The sequence below is a fragment of the Meles meles genome, chromosome X, assembly GCF_922984935.1.
Source record: "Meles meles chromosome X, mMelMel3.1 paternal haplotype, whole genome shotgun sequence".
NCBI lineage: Eukaryota > Metazoa > Chordata > Mammalia > Carnivora > Mustelidae > Meles > Meles meles.
In genome coordinates, this window is record NC_060087.1 from 111,146,008 (window position 1) to 111,166,149 (window position 20,142).

At 35.8% G+C, this 20,142-nt stretch overlaps 1 protein-coding gene across 7 annotated transcripts in view; it reads right to left on the bottom strand.

Moving 5' to 3' along the window:
* SMARCA1 (SWI/SNF related, matrix associated, actin dependent regulator of chromatin, subfamily a, member 1) overlaps nucleotides 1-20,142 on the bottom strand; it is a 77,293-nt gene that overhangs the window by 31,521 nt on the left and 25,630 nt on the right. For 4 of the 7 annotated variants that reach the window (XM_045996098.1, XM_045996102.1, XM_045996101.1 and 1 more), the window contains exons 11-19: nucleotides 19,741-19,967; nucleotides 18,716-18,837; nucleotides 15,661-15,696; nucleotides 14,572-14,724; nucleotides 11,999-12,131; nucleotides 10,273-10,421; nucleotides 8,685-8,804; nucleotides 2,920-3,030; nucleotides 2,545-2,658 (exon numbers count right to left, since the gene is read on the bottom strand). In XM_045996098.1, the coding sequence (XP_045852054.1) occupies nucleotides 2,545-2,658; nucleotides 2,920-3,030; nucleotides 8,685-8,804; nucleotides 10,273-10,421; nucleotides 11,999-12,131; nucleotides 14,572-14,724; nucleotides 15,661-15,696; nucleotides 18,716-18,837; nucleotides 19,741-19,967 (1,165 nt within the window). The remainder of the gene's footprint in view (nucleotides 1-2,544; nucleotides 2,659-2,919; nucleotides 3,031-8,684; nucleotides 8,805-10,272; nucleotides 10,422-11,998; nucleotides 12,132-14,571; nucleotides 14,725-15,660; nucleotides 15,697-18,715; nucleotides 18,838-19,740; nucleotides 19,968-20,142) is intronic. The other 3 variants (XM_045996099.1, XM_045996103.1, XM_045996104.1) reach the window with 2 other exon arrangements.

Below are 20,142 nucleotides of genomic sequence, written 5' to 3' on the forward strand. Positions count from 1 at the left end.
AACCACAAACTGCCTGTAATGAAAGGAACTGCTTGTATTAAAACCAGAGCTTTGGCCAGGATGTGGTGGGCGCTGTACTATGGCAGGGAACAGAATCTCAGAATCTCCAAAGAAGGAGCATAAACAGTCATATTGGCAGAGAGGACTTTTTTTATTACTGATATTTGACTACTACTTGGCTCACATCCCAAACAACATGTCACACCACTATAAACACAGACCTTATTTAGGGCTGCAAAAAGCAACAGGGCTATGTCACATGCAGAAATAGCACAGAATGTCTGAGTAGAAAGAGCATAACATTTGAACACTGAGAAACAGGAGTGGAGACCAGCACCCCTGATAGCTATGTGACCTTGAACGAGTACCTCTCTGAACTTCAGTCTCCTCACCTCTTTTTTTTTAAAGATTTTTATTAATTTATTTCACAGAGAAAGAGATCATAAGCAGGCAGAGAGCCAGGCAGAGAGAGAGGGGGAAGCAGGCTCCCTGCTGAGCAGAGAGCCTGATGCGGGACTCGATCCCAGGACCCTGAGATCATGACCTGAGCCAAAGGCAGCGGCTTAATCCACTGAGCCACCCAGGTGCCCCCAGTCTCCTCACCTCTTACATGGAGGTGATAATAACACCTATCTCACAGGGCTGTTAGAAATCAAATGACGTGGGGCGCCTGGGTGGCTCAGTGGGTTAAAGCCTCTGCCTTTGGCTCACGTCATGATCTCAGGGTCCTGGGATCAAGCCCTGCATCGGGCTCTCTGCTCAGCAAGGAGCCTGCTTCCCTTCCTCTCTCTCTGCCTGCCTCTCTGCCTACTTGTGAGCTCTGTCAAATGAATAAATAAAATCTTTTAAAAAAAAGAAATCAAATGACGTATGTGATAAATCATTTCATAAATCATAAAATGCTCTACGTAGATATTTGGTTGATTACTAACTGGGTTTAACATCTCAATTTTTCTAAGTCTCACTAATAGCAATCTACAAAAGTAACAAAATAATGATCTAAACCTAAAATTTGTATAACTTTTAGTGGGATAATACATATTTATTTACCTCGCAAAATATTACTACTTTATTAACTTTTACTATTTTCATTTTTATTTTGGATCTACAATTTCCTGTTTCTTCTGGTATATCACCATTTTCACTTTCTTTGAAAGTGATTTCATTCCTGGTCTGAATGTTCAACCATGGTACTTTTATTCGTTGACAACTTCCAAAGACAGACTTTATCCAGTCATGTTGGTTAAATAGATTCAAACGTAATTGTATCTCCCTAAGAGGTTATAACTAACTTATATTCACTTTCTTGTTCCTGTTATAATTTTGAAATTTGGTACACAAATAGCAAGCAAACCCTTTTTTTGTTCCATTTCAAATGGCAATGCTCTCACTCTGGACAAATAGTACAAACACTCTACAGATCCACTCTAGTTCCAAAATACAAATGAATAAATAAGTACCTGATACACATGAAGCTTTTCTCGGCACATTACAGCTACTAATCAAAACAATTGGGCTTTGTTCCACTTGTGATAAAGGTTCACAAAATAAATTTTAAAAACACAGCTTCCAATTCATAAAATAGAAAACTTCATAAAATTACAATAGTATTAATATTTTTATAATTTTGCTTTTACTACTGAATTTTACACCTTTGGTCATCCCTTTCCATTCACTGGAAAGTCAATTTCAGCATATAGAAATAACCAGGCATGCTTAATCTCTCGGTATGATACCTTTAGGATGCCAAACATTCCCCTCACTAAAAACAGGTTCCTACCTAACTATATAAAAAAGAATCTTCCTTTCCAAAAGATCATTTTAAAATGTTAGAACTCATTATCACATTTATAATGAACACCTAAGTAGCAACAATCAAATAACTACCAAGAGGGCTTTCATCAACCCAAGAACAATAAATACAAAAGTACTGTTCCTTGGTCATTTTAAGGAAAATGATTAAGAACTTCCTGTCATCTATCATATATTCACTTCTAATTAAACATACGCCTATTGTTCTTTCTACACATTCTTTCATTACTCAAATATTTAGCATTATTACAATAATATATGTTATTATCATGATTTTTGAAATACTGGATAATTCTCCATTAATCCCATTTTGTGATGCTCCTACTGGTGATTTAGTAGTTTAATGCTTGACTCCTAATTAAACCTCCTCTTTAATTTTTTTAAGATTTTTTTTATTTATTTATTGGACAGAGAGAGAGAAATCACAAATAGACAGAGCAGCAGGAACAGAGAGCGGGGGAAGCAGGTTCCCCACTGAGCAGGGAGCCCGATGCGGGGCTCAATCCCAGGACCCTGAGATCACAACCCGAGCAGAAGGCTGAGGCTTAACCCGCACCCCTCCTCTTTAGTTTTAGAAACATCACTATTTTGATTTACTTTTATGTTCCCTTACATTAAAATGGAATGCTTTCTAGTCTGGTTTATAGACTATATTAGCTTAAAAGATTATATTATACTAATCTAAAAAAAATTTTAAAAATAAGTTAAATAAATAAAAACTTGAAAAATTACCTTATAGCCTATTGTCTTTCTATAATAAAGAATTTCCTTTTCCAGGAGCTCAAATAAACGTGGTGGGAAAAACTGAAAATCCTGGACATTTGGCTGCTTTGGAGGTCTTGGAGCCTATGGGAGAAAAATGCATTATATACATATTTGTTTTCAATACATAAAGTGAACATACTTCTTTTACTATTTCTTTTATATATAGAAAAGTAAATACAATGACATCCCTTTATGTTGTGGGGCCATATCAAGTAATTTTATACATTACTGTTGTATTTTAAGGACTATAATGTTGCCTTGATATAAGTCAATCTAAATCACAGACCATGTTACTAGAGAATTCTGCTGTAGAACATAAAAACTGGCCTCATAATGTTTTACCTTTGGAACCTTTGGCTCGCTGACACGTAAAGCCTCTCTAAAGTAGGCATCCACTGCATAGTTTGCTTTGCGTTCTCGTTTAGGAGGTTCAATCCATTCCACCATCCCAAGCTATACATAAGAACAAGGAATTTAATTATTCCAAAATGTTTTTAAAAATCAAACACATCAAGGTTGTAGAAGCACAGAAAAACTAAAGCCATTCAGAAAAAGCAAAACTTGCACTTTAGAAGTCACAATTTTACGTCCCAAGTTCCAAACCCTTGTACTGTATATGCCAAGTTTAGGTGCAAGGATGCTTTTGTTTTCCTTTTTTAATAAGTAAGTTTAGTTGTTATTAAAAACTTAGTTCTTCCTTAGTAATTGAGAAGAGTATGCACAATCTGGTTAGTATTTTATGGATAAATAAATAGTATCTAATATAGAAGACTAACATTGACTCTGGTAACCGAGTTAAGTGTATGAATTAGAAAGGATCCAATAGGGGTAAATGATGAATATCAACACAACAGGCATATGTCCCTTCAAATCAAGAGAAATTTTAAACTGAAATAAGATCTTGGTAAGGTAGTTATGGAAAAGTCAGTGGAATCAGAAAAGACCTGAATTTGAAACCAGGTTCTGCCACTGTACCAGTTGTGTAACTTGGGGAAAATTAATTCCTCCCTCTGTGAAGTGGGAAGAGTAACACCTATCTTGAGGATTAAATGTGACCACATAAGTTAAGGCATTAGATAAACTGCCAGGAGTTAAACCTAAATTATTATTAAACACCCAAAATTGAGTGAACAATGATGATTAGGTAGCATTCCCAATATCAGCTAGAAAATACAATTTAAAAGCCAATAGGCTAAACAGACAACACAAAATTCTGGAGTCTATAAGGATGGTTTTCCAGTTCAGTATTTTTCCTGATTTCACAGTGTTTATCCTAGTACCTGCACACAAAAGAGGCCACTAATCTACAATTAATGATCCCACTCTATTTGATCTTATCTAAGGATGGAGTTCCAACCTTAGTATCATAGTTTAAGAGTGGATGATAAACTAAGATGACTAGGATGGTTAGAGATCTACAAACTCTCACAGTGTCCAAAGAAGTAGACTAAAAACAGACATATCGTGGCACTCACGTATGTAAAAGCGTATCAACTAGAAAAGAACACAGTTCTCTGTTGATCCATAAGGTTAAAACCAATGTGGAAAGTAGATTGCTACTCGATATAATTTAACAAATATGTCTTAAGTACCTATTGTATTATTTACAAGTCAATGTCAGGGATAAAAAGCTGAATGAAATAATCTCTTCCATCAAGGAACTTATAAGTCAAAGAAGAAGTTTTCTGAGAACGAAAAATTGTAAAACAGTGAAATGAACTCTCTCAAAAGGAGTAAGATTCCCAGTATGTATGACCATATTCAAATAGAGGCTGGATAAATGCCCTACAGATGGGATTTCTTTTTTTTGTTTGTTTGTTTTTTTTTGTTTTGTTTTTTTTGTTTTGTTTTTCCCATTTTATTTATTTTTTCAGCGTAACAGTATTCATTCTTTTTGCACAACACCCAGTGCTCAGATGGGATTTCTTAATTACAAAACGGTTAGACTAAATGACCTTTAAGTTTCTTTTAACTCTAAGAATCTATGAGAATCTATAATAATGTGAATTTGCATAAAATAAAATGTGCTCAGAGCACTGAAAGTAGTTTTGTTCCCTCCTTCAAACGGATTAATGTGAGAGGATAGAAATATAAAAGATAATTTACCAATGGCCATTATGTCATTTGTCTCAATTGGAATGAAAATAAATCAGTAATAATTAATGTTAACTTAGTCAAATTTAAGTTAAGTTAATGTATTGGCCATTTAACCCATACTTACATGCAGGTCTAGGTATTCAAATTTGGAATAAGTTTTTAGGGCCAATTCCCAAACTTTCAAATACACTAAATCATGCTGAATTAGTTTGTTTTAGATAAGAGTATACTAATACAAACTAATTCAGGTTAATTTCTTCAGGATCAATGTCAGTCATTATGACTTAATTTACCAGGCATGGTTATAAAATAATGCAACTGGTTCAACAAATCCTGTATGAAAATCTACCTCATTGTAATTCCCATGATTTATGTATAAACAATATTTTTGTAGGTTTCAATTCTCTTCAAAGGATAATTTGAATCTATCTTAAGAACCTATCTAGAAAATATGAAAAGCCAGGAATAAAAGATAATGTCAATGGAGAAGCAACATGGGAGGGTAGGGGGATAGGAGAAGAATAAATGAAACAAGATGGGATTGAGAGGGAGACAAACCATAAATGACTCTTAATCTCACAAAACAAACTGGGGGTTCCTGGGGGGAGGTGGGATTGGGAGAGGGGGAGCGGGCTATGGACATTGGGGAGGGGAGGCGAACCATAAGAGACTATGGACTCTGAAAAACAACCTGAGGGTTTTGAAGGGTCAGGGGTGGGAGGTTGGGGCAACCTGAGGGTTTTGAAGGGTCAAGGGTGGGAGGTTGGGGGAACAGGTGGTGGGTAATGGGGAGGGCACGTTTTGCATGGAGCACTGGGTGTTGTACAAAAAGAATGAATACTGTTACGCTGAAAAAATAAATAAAATGGAAAAAAAAAAGATAATGTCAAGTCAGAATATTTTTAAATCTGATTTTGTCATTCAATTATAAAAATATAAGTAATCACAATTATTACTAAAATTTCTCTATATTTGTACATTATTTTACTGGAATAATGGAAGCACAGGAAACCTGCTATATTAGACATAGACATGTATTTTAGTAAGTCTAATTTACTCTAAGAATGTAGATTAGAAGTTCCACCGATATTTAGACTCTTCACTGTTTAATATTTTTCCACTTTATAAAACACTCTTAATACCAATAACCCCATAGAAAGAACTGTAAAATTTTAAAAATTCGTATCACACAATGAAATCTCAAAAACAATTTCTACCTTTTCATGCAAATCATCATGTTCATCTCATCAGAATAAAACATAAGCAGTCTAAATTAAGGTTATAGATAGAACAACTAGAGAGATGTAAGTCAAGACACTAAACTACCAAATACAATGATAGCAACAAAGCATTATCAGCATACTAGTTGCGATGCAAACTAAAATGGCTCACCTCTCGTTCTTCAGTAAAATCAATATCCAAAAAAAGCTTTCTTACTTTAACAAAATTCATTTCTGTGAGTTAAAAATATAACAGCTTTACAGAACAATTTCAGCAAGCAAAACAATGATAAAATTGTATTATAACTCAAAAAAATAAAATAAATATCCATTGGGTCCATGCTGATATAAATGAGTAGAAAATAAATGAGAAGAGACAGGTCTTCCTTACAGAAAAATCCCAGTTAATAAATGTAGATGGAATGAAAGAAATACAAAATTACTATTAGCCAAACACCACAATAATAACTGTTGCAGGCAAATGCCACCAACACATGCTGAAATCAGTGGGTATATGTTTGAGGAATGTATTCCCCAAGATATTTATCAAGTACAAAGGGAAAAATGGTAACTCTACAGTAAAGAAGCCCAGCAGACACCACCTCAACTAAGTGACAAGATTACTATTTCCTGTAATACAACACAACAACATCTTCTATTCCCTGGTAAGATGTACTGAAGACTTCACATTCCTGCCATGGCATTCTTGCCAAAAAATATATAATCTCAGTCCAATCATGAGACAATGTCAGAGAAACCCAAAATGAGAGACAAACTACAAACTAACTGACCAATACTCTTCAAAAGTATAAAGATCATGAAAGACAAAGGAAGACTGAAAACTAACATAAATTTCAAGAGCCTAAGAAGACACATCCAGGGAAAAAAAAACAATGTTGGTCAAGAGAATGAGAGGAAATGTCACAGAATGACAAGAAAATATTTGCAAACTGCATCTTACAAAGGACTGTTACCAAAAAATAAAAAGAACTCTTAAAATTCAACAATAAGAAAACAATTTGATTTAAAAAAAGGGAAAAGACCTGAACAGATAGATGCCTGACCAAAGAAGACACACAGATGGAAATAAGCAAATGAAAAGATGCTCAACATCTTATGTCAGTGAAATGCAAATTAGAACAAGATACCACTACACACCTATTAGAATGGCCAAAATCCAGAACACTGACAACACCAAATGCTAGTGAGAATGTGGAGTAACAGGAATTCTCATTCATTGCTCATGGGTATGCAAAATGGTATGGCCACTTTGGAAGAAGTGCTGGCAGCTTCTTACAAAACTAAACACAAGCTTATCATACACTCCAGCAATCATGCTCCTTGGCACCTACCCAAAGGAGTTAAAATTCTATGTCCACCCAAAAACCTACACATGGATTTTTATAACAGCTTTATTCACAATGGCCAAAATTTGGAGACAACCAAGATGCCCTTCAATAGATGAATAAATAAACTGTGATACATCCAGACAATGGAGTATTACTCAGCACTAAAAAGAAATGAGCTATCAAGCCATGAAAAAAACATGAAAGTATACCTTAAATGCATAATATGCCTAAGTGAAAGAAGTCAATCTGAAAAAGCTACATACTGTATGATTCCAACTACACGATATTCTGGAAAAAGCAAAACTATGGAAAGTAAGAGGCTATAGAGAGAGAGAAATGAATAGGCAGAGCACAGAGGACTTTTTAGGGCAGTAACATTATTCTGTATGATTCTGTAATGGTGGATACATGTCATTACACATCCATCCAAACCCACAGAATGTACAATACCAAGAGTGAACCTTAATGTAAAAGATGGACTTTGGGGATAGACAATGATGTGTCAATGTAGGTTCAATTGTAATGAATGTACCACTCTGATGTGAGATATTGAGAGTGTAGTAGGCTATGTTTATTTGCGGCAGGTGGAACTTTAATTTTTCCACTTTATTTTGTTGTGAGCCTAAAACTGCTCTTAAAAATAAAGCTATTTTTTAAAATTGCAATGTGAGATACTGGATTGTATCCCCTGGAACAGGGAAAGAAAGTTAGGGAGAAAACATGTTAATTTAAATGTACTATGATTATATAAATTGTTAACATTAGGGGAAGCTGGATGAAAGATATATGTGAACTCTGTACTATTTTTTGTAATAAAGTCATTTTCAAAGTTTATTTCTTTTAAAAATTAAAATTTTTAATTATAGCCATAATTTCAAACAAAATAAATAAAACTCCCATTTTTTTCAAAAGACCTTTGCTGTCCATGCCGTATATTACTATACCCTCCATTTGATAATAGAAAAAAAATGAGTACCCAAAGTCACCTAATTAGTGATACAGTTGGGATTTCAGCTTCAAAATCCAGGAATTCCACCATAATCCTATACTGTTTCTCAAAAAACAATAGAAGCAACAGCAACAGCAGCAAAAATGATGAGAAGGATAATGGTAATCATCATCATCATCATCATCCAGCAAAATTTATTAAAGATAGCAACTGCATGAAATCTGACCTACATCAAATTTCACTCCATAGCAGGGCATTGTAGTAGGTAAGTGCCAGTGGGATTTTTTTTTATTTTATTATTGTTTTAATTTTATTTATTTATTTTTTTAAGTAATCCCAACCTCCAACATTGGGTTTGAACTCACAACCCCAAGATCAATAGTCACATGCTCTACTGACTGACACAGCCAGGCGCCCTGTCAGTGTTTTTTAATAATAGTTATGGGAAGAATTGCTAATTTAAGAGTCTAATGGCTAAGGGTAAAAAGTTACCTTCTGTTTTTCTCTATAATCTTCTCCTTCAAACTTGTACAAACTTTGTTCAGTGTCCATTCTAAAATTTCTCAGAGAAGACTCTCCCATTTTCTGCAAGCGTTCATTCATCTCTGCAGTCTACAGTTCAACGCATTGAAATTAGAAAATTATCACTGAATTACTTATAAAAATCTGTGGGCTCTCTATCTTTTTAAAAGTCCGGTTTGACATGAAATACCCATTCTTTTAATTTACAAGGTAAGAATGCAAGGCTAACATTAAATGAATATAAATTTAACTTGCTCCAAGTATTTTAAATATTTAAATGGTTATTCAAGTATTCTCAATTAGGCTTTCTTTATAGCAGCAATGTCTACAATAGCCAAACTATGGAAAGAACCTAGATGTCCATCAACAGATGAATGGATAAAGAAGATGTGGTATATATACACAATGGAATACTATGCAGCCATCAAAAGAAATGAAATCTTGCCATTTGCGACGACGTGGATGGAACTAGAGCGTATCATGCTTAGTGAAATAAGTCAATCGGAGAAAGACAACTATCATATGATCTCCCTGATATGAGGACATGGAGAAGCAACATGGGGGGTTAGGGGGATAGGAGAAGAATAAATGAAACAAGATGGGATTGGGAGGGAGACAAACCATAAATGACTCTTAATCTCACAAAACAAACTGGGGGTTGCTGGGGGGAGGTGGGATTGGGAGAGGGGGAGGGGGCTATGGACATTGGGGAGGGTATGTGCTATCGTGAGTGCTGTGAAGTGTGTAAACCTGGCGATTCACAGACCTGTACCCCTGGGGATAAAAATACATTATATGTTTATTAAAAAAAAAAAAATTTGGAAGCGGAGGCGAACCATAAGAGACTATGGACTCTGAAAAACAACCTGAGGGTTTTGAAGGGTCAGGGGTGGGAGGTTGGGGGAACAGGTGGTGGGTAATGGGGAGGGCACGTTTTGCATGGAGCACTGGGTTTTGTGCAAAAACAATGAATACTGTTATGCTGAAAAAATAAATAAAATGGAAAAAAAAATTCTATAAACCAAAAAAAAAATCTTTTATCCCTGAAGATGTAGCCATATCATAATTTCTACTTTTACTATGTTTGAAATTTTCCAAAATAATTTGTAAAAGAAAAGTTAATTCAACACAAAATTACAATATTCTGAAATAGTTTATTACGCTTTAACAAATAATGCTTTAGTATTCGTGAAATGTTCACAAAAGATTTTCAGTTAATGAAATGTAATCCAGTGTAAGAAAAGGGTTGTGAAAATGTAGTCCTGATATATGTGATTGAACATGAAATTTATTTGGCTTTCAAGTAAATACCAACGTTATTTTCAATGAACATGAGATATAAGGTCATTCAATTTTAAACTCTATTTCTTAGTCTTTCTTACCAAAAATTAAACTAAAAAACCCTAAACTACCTTTGGATAAAAATCTACAAATCCTTAGAGAGAACAGGAGTCATTTGAAACATGCATTTGAAACAACACAAATCCAATTAAGCATGCTGAAGTACTTTGATTTTAAAGCAATTCATCATGAAAACAAATGCCATTTTAAAACTGACCTTCTTTTCCCCTCTTTCCAGAAGAGTTGTAATGTCTTCATCCGTCAGCTCACTTTCTTTAGAAGCAAAAACATGGGTGGCTCCATGACGTATCATCTGCAACATTTCCTCTTTTGCCAGCTTGTTAGACTGTTGGTCAATGAGTCTTCCTAATAATAAAAATAAAAGTTGTGTACATTCAATTATATTTCTGAGAAAGAATAGAGTAATAGTTCTAATCAGACTATCACATTTAACCATAAGTAAAGCTCTATAAGCAGAGAAAATTAGTGAGCTTTAAAGTTTTATTAATTGGGGCACCTGGGTGGCTCAGTGGGTTAAAGCCTCTGCCTTCAGCTCAGGTCATAATCCCAGGGTCCTGGGATCGAGCCCCGCATCAGGCTCTCTGCTTAGTAGGGCGCCTGCTTCCTCCTCTCTCTCTCTCTGCCTGCCACTCTGCCTACTTGTGAACTCTGTCAAATGAAGGGGCAGGGAGTGGGAGGTTGGGGGAACAAGGTGGTGGGTATTAGGGAGGGCACGTGTTGCATGGAGCACTGGGTGTGGTGAAAAACAATGAATACTGTTATGCTGAAAAGAAATAAAAAAAAAAACTCAAACAAAAAAAATAATGAAGTTTTATTAATGAACATACCTACAAGTTTTTCTTCTACCATACCTTCTATTTCAATATGAGTTTCCTTCCATAAACTTCAGTTAAAACTCAGAAGAACAGAAACATTTTTTTCATTTTCAAAATTCATTTTTTAGATCAAATATTTTTTCTATTAACAGGCACTCTCTAGTAAGTGTTTAAAAAAATTTTAGGGGTGCCTGGGTGGCTCAGTCAATTAAGTGTCTGCCTTCAGCTCAGGTCATGATCCCAGAGTCCTGGGATGGAGTCTGGTGTCCATCAGGCTCCACTTCTCCCTCTCCCTCTGCCCTTCCCCAACCTCCACTAGCTCATGCATGTGTGTGTGTGTGTGTGTGTGTGTGTGTGCGCACACGTGTACACGCAAGTGCCTCTCTCATAAATCATCTTAAATCTTTAAAAAAAATTTTTTAAGATTTTATTTATTTGACAGAGAGAGAGAGAGATCACAAGTAGGCAGAGGGGCAGAGAAAGAGGGGAAATCAGGCTCCCTGCTGAGTACAGAGCCCAAAGCAGAGCTCGATCCCAGGACCCTGAGATCATGACCTGAGCCGAAGGCAGAGGCTTAACCCACTGAGCCACCCAGATGCCCCTAAAAAATTTTTTAACAACACATTTTACCTGCTAAATAATATCAGGTACTTCAGGAGACATGCCACTAGCATCCAACTATAAGCTAGTGATGTTCAGTTATCTATTCCATATATTGAATGCAATGCTTTAAATTAAACAGATCTAAATTAGCACTTTTTAAAAAAAACTGACTTTTTTCCTATAAGTTTGCAAATTTTAGTCAACTTTAAAAGTAATCTCCTTGGGGCACCTGGGTGGCTCAGTTGGTTAGGCATCCAACTCTTGATTTCAGATCAGGTCATGATCTCAGGGTCCTGGAATGCAGCCACACATCGGGCTCCCGGCTCAGAAGGGAATCTGCTTGCCTCCTTCTCCCTCTACCCCTTCCCCCGCAACACGCTTGCTTTGTCTCTCTCTCTAAAATAAACAAGTAAATCTTTAAAAAAATAAAAATAATCTCCTTTAAAGAAAATTCCACGTGTTTTTGGGACAAAAACACCTAATTAAGTTTACATGTATAATTACCTTGTTGTATAACAATTGAGTCAAGTCTCAGTTTTATCTCTGCTCTTTCTACAATCCTTTCTTCAACAGTATTATCAGTGATGAGACGGAACACACGTACTGGCTTCTTCTGACCAATACGATGTGCTCGATCCTAGAAGATAGAATCCTAATATAAGATATCGGGTATTTTGGATAAAATATATAGTACAGCCACTATATGCTACAAAATTCTGAATATAAAAGTAGTTTCTGAGCTCTCTAGACATGCCACTTGTTAAAGAAGGATAATGAATATTAAGAATATCTATGGGGTGCCTGGGTGGCTCAGTCAGTTAAGCGTTTGCCTTCGGCTCAGGTCGTGATCTCAGGGTCCTGGGATCAAGTCCCCTTCCAGCTCTCTGCTCGGCAGGGAGTCTGCTTTTCCCTCTCCCTCAGCCTGCCACTCCCCGGCTTGTGCGCTCACTCTCCTCTCTGTCAAATAAGTAGAATCTTTTTTTTTTCTAAAGAAAAAGTTATATCTAGAGGTCCCTGTGACCAAAAACAAAATCTGCCAGCATTATACTATACTAGTAATAGAAAACTTCCAGAAAGGCAACAGCCAAAGCCCCTTTGAGATGAGGACTAGAGAGAGTTTACTAAGCAACTTTAAGCCACTAAATGCAAACCTCTTCCACACTACCAAGTAGTTTTGTGAGGGGCAAAGTAGTTAGCAAGTATTGCTATGGTGGCAAAAGTCTGCATAATCAAGCAGTTCTTTCTGCTTAGGAAGGCAATTCAGGGATATATAATAAAAAGTAATAAAAATTAATGGTATATTAATATCCTTATTACATAGTGGTCTAAAATTAGTCCTATGGTTTATAGTTGGTAAAGGTGACAGATGGCAAGTTCTGATAATACAAAAAATGCTAGGGGGAGTGTTTTTAAAACACAGAAGCTGCTAGAGCAAATAGAAGGGAGGAGGGCAGGTGAGAAAAACAAAGCAAAGAAGCAAGATTCAGAACAGCCTTTGAACTAAATATAAAAAAACTAGAGCTCAGTAACAATTTCAACAAGGCACACTAAATGAGACTGCAATACCTCTACACAAATTTAAAATTTCAAACTCAAATCAGTAAACCATGAAAGATATACTCCAACAATTTTAAAGAAATGAAGTGCTATCAACAAGTTTTCCAGTTTAGTAACCCTATATCTTACTGGGACTTACTTCTACTGAGTCATATTAAACAGGTAGCTCAGTACCATGCTAAAATAATGATAAAAAAATCATTTTGATTTAAAAATGTCCTGGGATGTCTGGGTGGTTCAGTTAGCTAAGCGTCCAACTCCTGGTGTCCGCTCAGGTCATGATCTCATGGGTCATAAAACTGAGCCCCGCATCAGGCTCTGTGCTCAGTAAGGAGTCTGCTTGAAGATTCTCTCCCTCTGCCCCTCACTCCACTCATGCATGTGCACACATGTGGGCATTCTCTCTCTACAAATACAAATAAATCTTAAAAAAAAAATTAAAAAATTAAAATGTCCTGATGGTCAATGTTTTAATTCTGTTACAAAAAAAGGGGGAAGGTGGGGAGTTCCCTCCCAGGTTTCAGCACCAAAAAATATAAATATAAATATATATATATAATTTTTAAAAAGGAAGGACTTCTAAAGCTATGCCTCACTAATATATGACTTTAATTGCTTCCAAAAATAGTAATTTATCCCATTAATTATTGGGATTTTGAGTGCATAGCTATTTTGCATCTTTGTACTTCTGAAATTACTTTTCTTTATCTCAAAATATGAGTCACACTGGCAGAAGGTGTAGCTCTAATTCAATAAATGACAGCATGATGACAGATAAAAGAAATAGCTTCTTCAACTATCTTTAAAAAAAGGGTAGGATATTTTCCAATGGTGTCCTTAGGTATCAAATGTTTTCCTGGAATATATTCCTTTGTTACCTTTTTATTTCCTCATCCAAAATGTTTTATTACAAAAGTTGAAATACCTCTCCCAATTTTTAGTGCTGAGGATTTTAATATATCTAGTTATCCAAAAGAATTAATATCAACAGGTCACTTTTTTTTTAAGATTTTATTTATTTATTTGACAGAGAGAGATCACAAGTAGATAGAGAGGCAGGCAGAGAGAGAGAGAGGGAAGCAGGCTCCCTGCTGAGCAGAGAGCCTGATGCGGGACTCGATCCCAGGACCCTGAGATCATGACCTGAGCCGAAGGCAGTGGCTTAACCCACTGAGCCACCCAGGCGCCCAACAGGTCACTTTTTAACCCTTTTCATTAAGGCATATGAGTATGTCCTCTTCAATATTCAGGAATAGGAAAACACATTTCTGTTTCATGATAAATGCCAAAATAGACATACAAATGCTGTAGCTGGATTTGGGGTGTGTGCATTTGTTTTAGTTTCCTTTTTTGTTTTTTAATAGCATAGCATCTTTGTTTTCCAAGATAATCTATTTTAACATCTAGAAAGTCTCCCAAAAATTGTTGTTGCCCTTTATCATAAGTTACGTCTGTGCTTCATAAATAACAGTAGTATTCCCAGCTAAATTAAATTTCTGACATCATTAAAGATTACTAACCATAGCCTGTAGATCAACCTGTGGATTCCAGTCTGAATCATATAATATAACCACATCAGCACTTGCCAAGTTAATTCCAAGACCTCCAGCTCTGGTACTCAGCATAAAGATGAATTTGCTACTATCAGGAACATTAAAGGCCTCTATTGCTTCCTTTTTTTAATTGACACAGGAGATGGAAGAAAACAAAGAAAAATAAAATTATATTAACAGAGTCCTTAAGAAAGAAGTATTTTTAACATACATATTCAAAAGCCCACTTTATGATATTCTTCCACCTCAAAAATACTTAAGCATATATCTATATACTGTACTGTGTGATTTGCTGTAGAAATTATATTACATAAAGTTCCTAATATTTAGAAGCTTACATCAATAGAGACAAACTCAGAACAATCGCATAGACAAATTTAACTAGGCAAGCAATAAATCATTGAAATTATTTAAAGCAACAACAGTGAAAATATTTTGAGGGAGAGCTGAAAAATATCTAGGAGATAAAATGTCAGCTAACTCAACTTCATTCCCATTAGTTTACATAGGATTAACAAAGAAGGTATAGTTTGGAAGACCAACCGAGAAAGAAAAAATGTTCAGAAATGTGAATGAGAGAATTGGATAAAGGGGAGGTTAAGCAGATTTATTTCCATATGACAAGGGGCAAACAGGAACGTATTGAAGAAATTCAACAAGGTAATCCAGGGATATTTAGTAAAGAGTCTTAAAATTAATGGGATGTTAATATCCCTACTATATAAAGAGCTCATACAAATTAATTAGAAAGAAATACTAAGACCCCAATATAAGAATGAACAAAAAAAAGGAAAAAAAAGAACAGACAATTCACAGAAGAACAAATACGAATGGCTAATAAATACAAAAATAAGGTTCAATCTCACTAGTAATCAAATAAATGTAAATTAAAACATAATACCATTTTTTGAAGATTAAAAAATGATAATACTCAATGTTGACGAGGGGGCGGTGAGACGGGCACTCTCATACATTGCTGCAGGGAATGGAAATTGGTACAACCTTTCTGGAAAGCAATTTGGCAATATGCATCAAGAGTCTTAAAAATGTTCATACCCTTTGACCCAGTAATTCCACTTCTAGGAATTTATCCTAAGGAAATAATCAGAAATGTGCACAAAGATTTATGTATAAGGACTTTCACTTTACCATTATTTATAATAGTGAAAAATTGGAAACAACCTAAATGATCAACAATTGGGAGATAAATTATTTATAGTATGTCCACTGGATGTAATATATTTAAATTATTTTTACAATAAATTTTATTATTGTTATAGGAAAGAACAACATAATGCTGAGTAAAAATGTTACCAAACTTTATATATAGTATATATAATATAATATCAGTTTACTTATATAAATTATATATACAAAAAGAGATTGGCCAGAAATACTTTTATTCTGCAAATTTCCTTCAGTAATCATATATTACTTTTATGATCAGAAAATACAGGAAGTCATATTTTTAATGAATGGAATGGCATGGTCAAAAGTTGCAGCAGAGAAGGTGACACTGCCACAGTCCATATAGCATGTAGAGGGCACAGTACAGAAAGCAGCATGGTGTAGTGAGAGGCAATTTGGTGTAGAGGAAATAGCAAAAACCTGGTGTGAATCATTACCATTTATTATATATGTGTTTCTAAGCAAGCTTTTAACCTCTCTGAGACAGTTTCAAGTAGAAAAAAATGATACTAGTAAATTATACTTTACTGAGCTGCTAGGAGAATTCCATTGGAACGATACACTGCTTAGCTTAGAGTCATTGCTTGACAAATGTTAGATCCTTTCCTTATAAAAGTGAGGAAGCCAATTAAGTAAAGGTTATAGGAACTGAGTCAGAGGATGACAAGAGACTCAGCTAGCTGAATTTAGCTGTAGCAATGAAGAAAGGGCAAATCTGAGAACTACTGAAGAATTGCTGGCAAATAATTAGAGTAAGGAATCAAATGTGGCTTCCCCTTCTTACTAGGAAAATAGATAAAATGATTATGTGGACAACAATATAATGGAAAAGTGGGGCATTAAAAAAAAAAGGAAGAGGGCGCCTGGGTGACTCAGTTGGTTGAGCGACTGCCTTCGGCTCAGGTCATGATCCCGGACTTCCAGATCGAGACCCGCATCGGGCTCCCAGCTCCTTGGGGAGTCTGCTTCTCCCTCTGACCTTCTCCTCTCTCATGCTCTCTCTCACTCATTCTCTCTCAAATAAATAAATAAAATCTTTAAAAAAAAAAAAAGGAAGAACGAACAAAAGAAAGAAAATAAAATAACAGCTCTGACTTTGCTGTACCTTAAGTTAACATATGTAATTTAAAATCTCTGAAGGGAGAAATTATTTGAAATTTTAAGAAACCAGAAAAATGTGGGTATAATTTGTTAAAGTCCACATTGCTCATAAGCAGGGAGATCAGTCAGAAATGTAAATTGGCTATTTGAGGTCAGAAAGCACCCATTTTCTGCCTTAGTAACATCTTCATTCCAGGAGAAAGGGTCATTTTGAATACCACTATATGGCTTGTGCTTAATGTGGATTTGGAGAAACCCATTCTGAAGAATAAATCAGCAAAAGCCTATCAAGCTTCAAGTTACAATTTTAGAAAAAGTTAACTACTATAGAGCAGGAACCGGTGTAAACTTTGAAATACCCCCTATTTGTAAACTTTATCAAAAATATTTCCCTAGGGCACCTGGATGGCTCAGCTGTTAAGCATCTGCCTTGGGCTCAGGTCATGATCCCAGGGTCCTGGGATCGAGCCCCACATCAGGCTCCATGCTCAGCGGGAAGACTGCTTCTCCCTCTCCCACTCCCCCTACTTGTGTTCTCTCTCTCGCTGTGTGTGTCTCTCTCTGTCAAATAAATAAATAAAATCTTAAAAAAAATTTCCCCAAAATGGGTAGCAGGTAAACCCTTAATATGAAAAGTGCCTGTATGCCTGCTATGGACCTTATCCTATGCTACAACCAAGCTTCAGTAAGAAAGCACACAAGGGACAGAGTGCTCACTGAAATTATAGAAGGACAGGGACATGGACCGAGTCTGTGGCCTGAAATGGGGCCCTAAAGCTGAGAGGTAAAAGGCCTGTGTGCAATTTCAAGACATGTAGTATATTCTGCACTACAGTTTAAAAACTGCATTCATATCTATTATTATACCCAACGATTCTCACAATATTGTCAAAAAAGAAGCCTAGGTATTAATATTACCCTGATAATAAAGATACTGAGGCTCAGAGAATTAAATAGCTTGCATACACTACAAAGTGGTGGAGTTGGTACTAAAATTTAGGTCTTCTGAAACCAAGTTCAATGCATTTTCCACTACACCATGAAATCACAATATTTGCCCAGAGCATGAGGATAGACTTAAAAGAGAGACCAAAGACAGAGCCTTGAAGGACCACAGAAAAGTGAAGCTAAATTAGCAAAGCCCTCCCCCCAAAAAAGTATTTAACATTAGACCCGTGACATTCATGAGGGATAATCTAAAAATCTGTAAGCACTCCCAAATTTGAGAAAGACACTGGGTGCTAGGTAGGCTTCCTCACTGGCTAAGTAACTCAGTCCTATACACCAGCCTTTTGGTATTCCAAGATACAAATGCATGATAAGCACCTCTACCTACATTGTCCAATTTCAGTTTTACAAAAATCTAACACTGAGATTATTTCCTTTACAAATTATTGTTTCTTGAGTCTTTAGGGTTGCTCATAAACTGGAAAAATCTCAACTGTTAAACTCCACAAATGGCGAGGGTCTACTGTAGGAAGCAAATCAAGAAAAGAAAATGGCAGGATCAGAGCTTACAAAGTAGAATGAGAAACAGTAACCAGAAGGTCAGAGATAGCAGTGGTTAGAAGAGTTAAGGGTGTAATGGTATAGTATCATTTAGATAAGTAAGGATGTCTTTGAAGACCTTGAAAAGGATGCTTTGTAAAGAGTCAGTATAACGCAAGCCAAACTGAAGATCTGAGAGAGACACAGAGGTGTTAGGGAGAAATTCAACGCACCTAGCTATTTTTTAAAAAGGCCAAAGTTCAAAACTACGTAATGATGAGAAACATGGCTTAACTGAACTCTGATTTTTGAAGTTTTATTTTCTTTTCCTCACCTCTCTTTCTTCATGTGGGGTTTGTCCATCCAGTCGACAATACTCATAACCACGCCACATACAATAATCCTCCAAAATGTCCAGCAAGCGAGTCATCTGGCTAAAAATGAGAACCCTTGAACCTAAAACATTTCCCCCAAAAAAGCAAGTTATTCAACTTGTATAAAAACTAATTTGAAAATTACAAACACATAAGCAAATGTCACAGGTAATATAAATATGTAGTACATGAACACTTCATGAAACACATACACATACACCTTCGAGGAAAGCTATACAGAATTATGCATTGCTGAGTTATGCATGTTTAAGGATTTCAAAACCTTCCACACATACTGAGATGATTTAAAGTCTGCCTTTTCTCTGTCCCGAGGATGTGATCGGTACACACAACCTTTCACTAGGCTACTAAAATAGTCTCCCAACTAGTCTCCTGTCTCTCAACTCTCATCCTCAGTAGAAGCCCTGTACTGCTTCAAAGGTTCTCCTCCAAACATACAAGTCTGATTGTGTCAGCTGACACAGCAAAATCTTCTTTAACACACCTCCCTCCCCACCTTCTAAACAGTCCACACTTAAAGCATGTTGAAAAGGCCTTTCATAATCTGGCCCCATCCAGCTTTCCAAATTTATCAACTGCCACTCTACCCCAAATACTGTAAACTCTGCACTCCCTTTTTTCATGCTTCTGTTTCATTGCCCTGTGAAATGCTTCCCTCTCATTCTTCCCATGATTTACTCCTAGACATTCTCCCAGGCTCACTTCAAATGTCGCTTTTTTGAAGATTTCCCCAACTCTCAGTTTCTCAACATATGGCACTTATCACAACGAACAACAACTGTTCCTCCTCACTACACTGTGAGTTTGTCCAAGGTAAAGATGATTCCTGACAGATAGTAAGTACTCAACAGTATTTGCTGAAGGAGTAAATGAATGAATGAATGATGATATGGAAAATGTTATTCATATACAAGTCACTAATACAAAAAGTCATTTCATGTTAATGTACAGATTTGTAACTCACCCTGTTCTTTGAGTTTGGCCAACAGTTTATCAAGAACTACCATTTTACCACTGTTGCTGACAATGTGCTCATCAGTGGTATAAGGTGGACCAGGTTCAGCACCATCAAACAAATAAGGATGGTTACAACACTTCCGAAGCTGCATCAGAATGTTTAAGAGTCGCATCTTGTCCATCTTGCCAGCAGAGTTTAACACATCAATATCTTTCATCAGGATTTTCGTATACCTAAAATTTTTAACTACAATTAATCGTTTATTATATGTAGTTGATGAATCACTAAATTCTACTCCTGAAACCAATATTACACTATATATTAACCAATAGGAATTTAAATAAAAATTTGAAAAGACAAAGTAAAAAACAGTTTTGGTGAATATGTGGTGAAATGGGAAGATCTTAT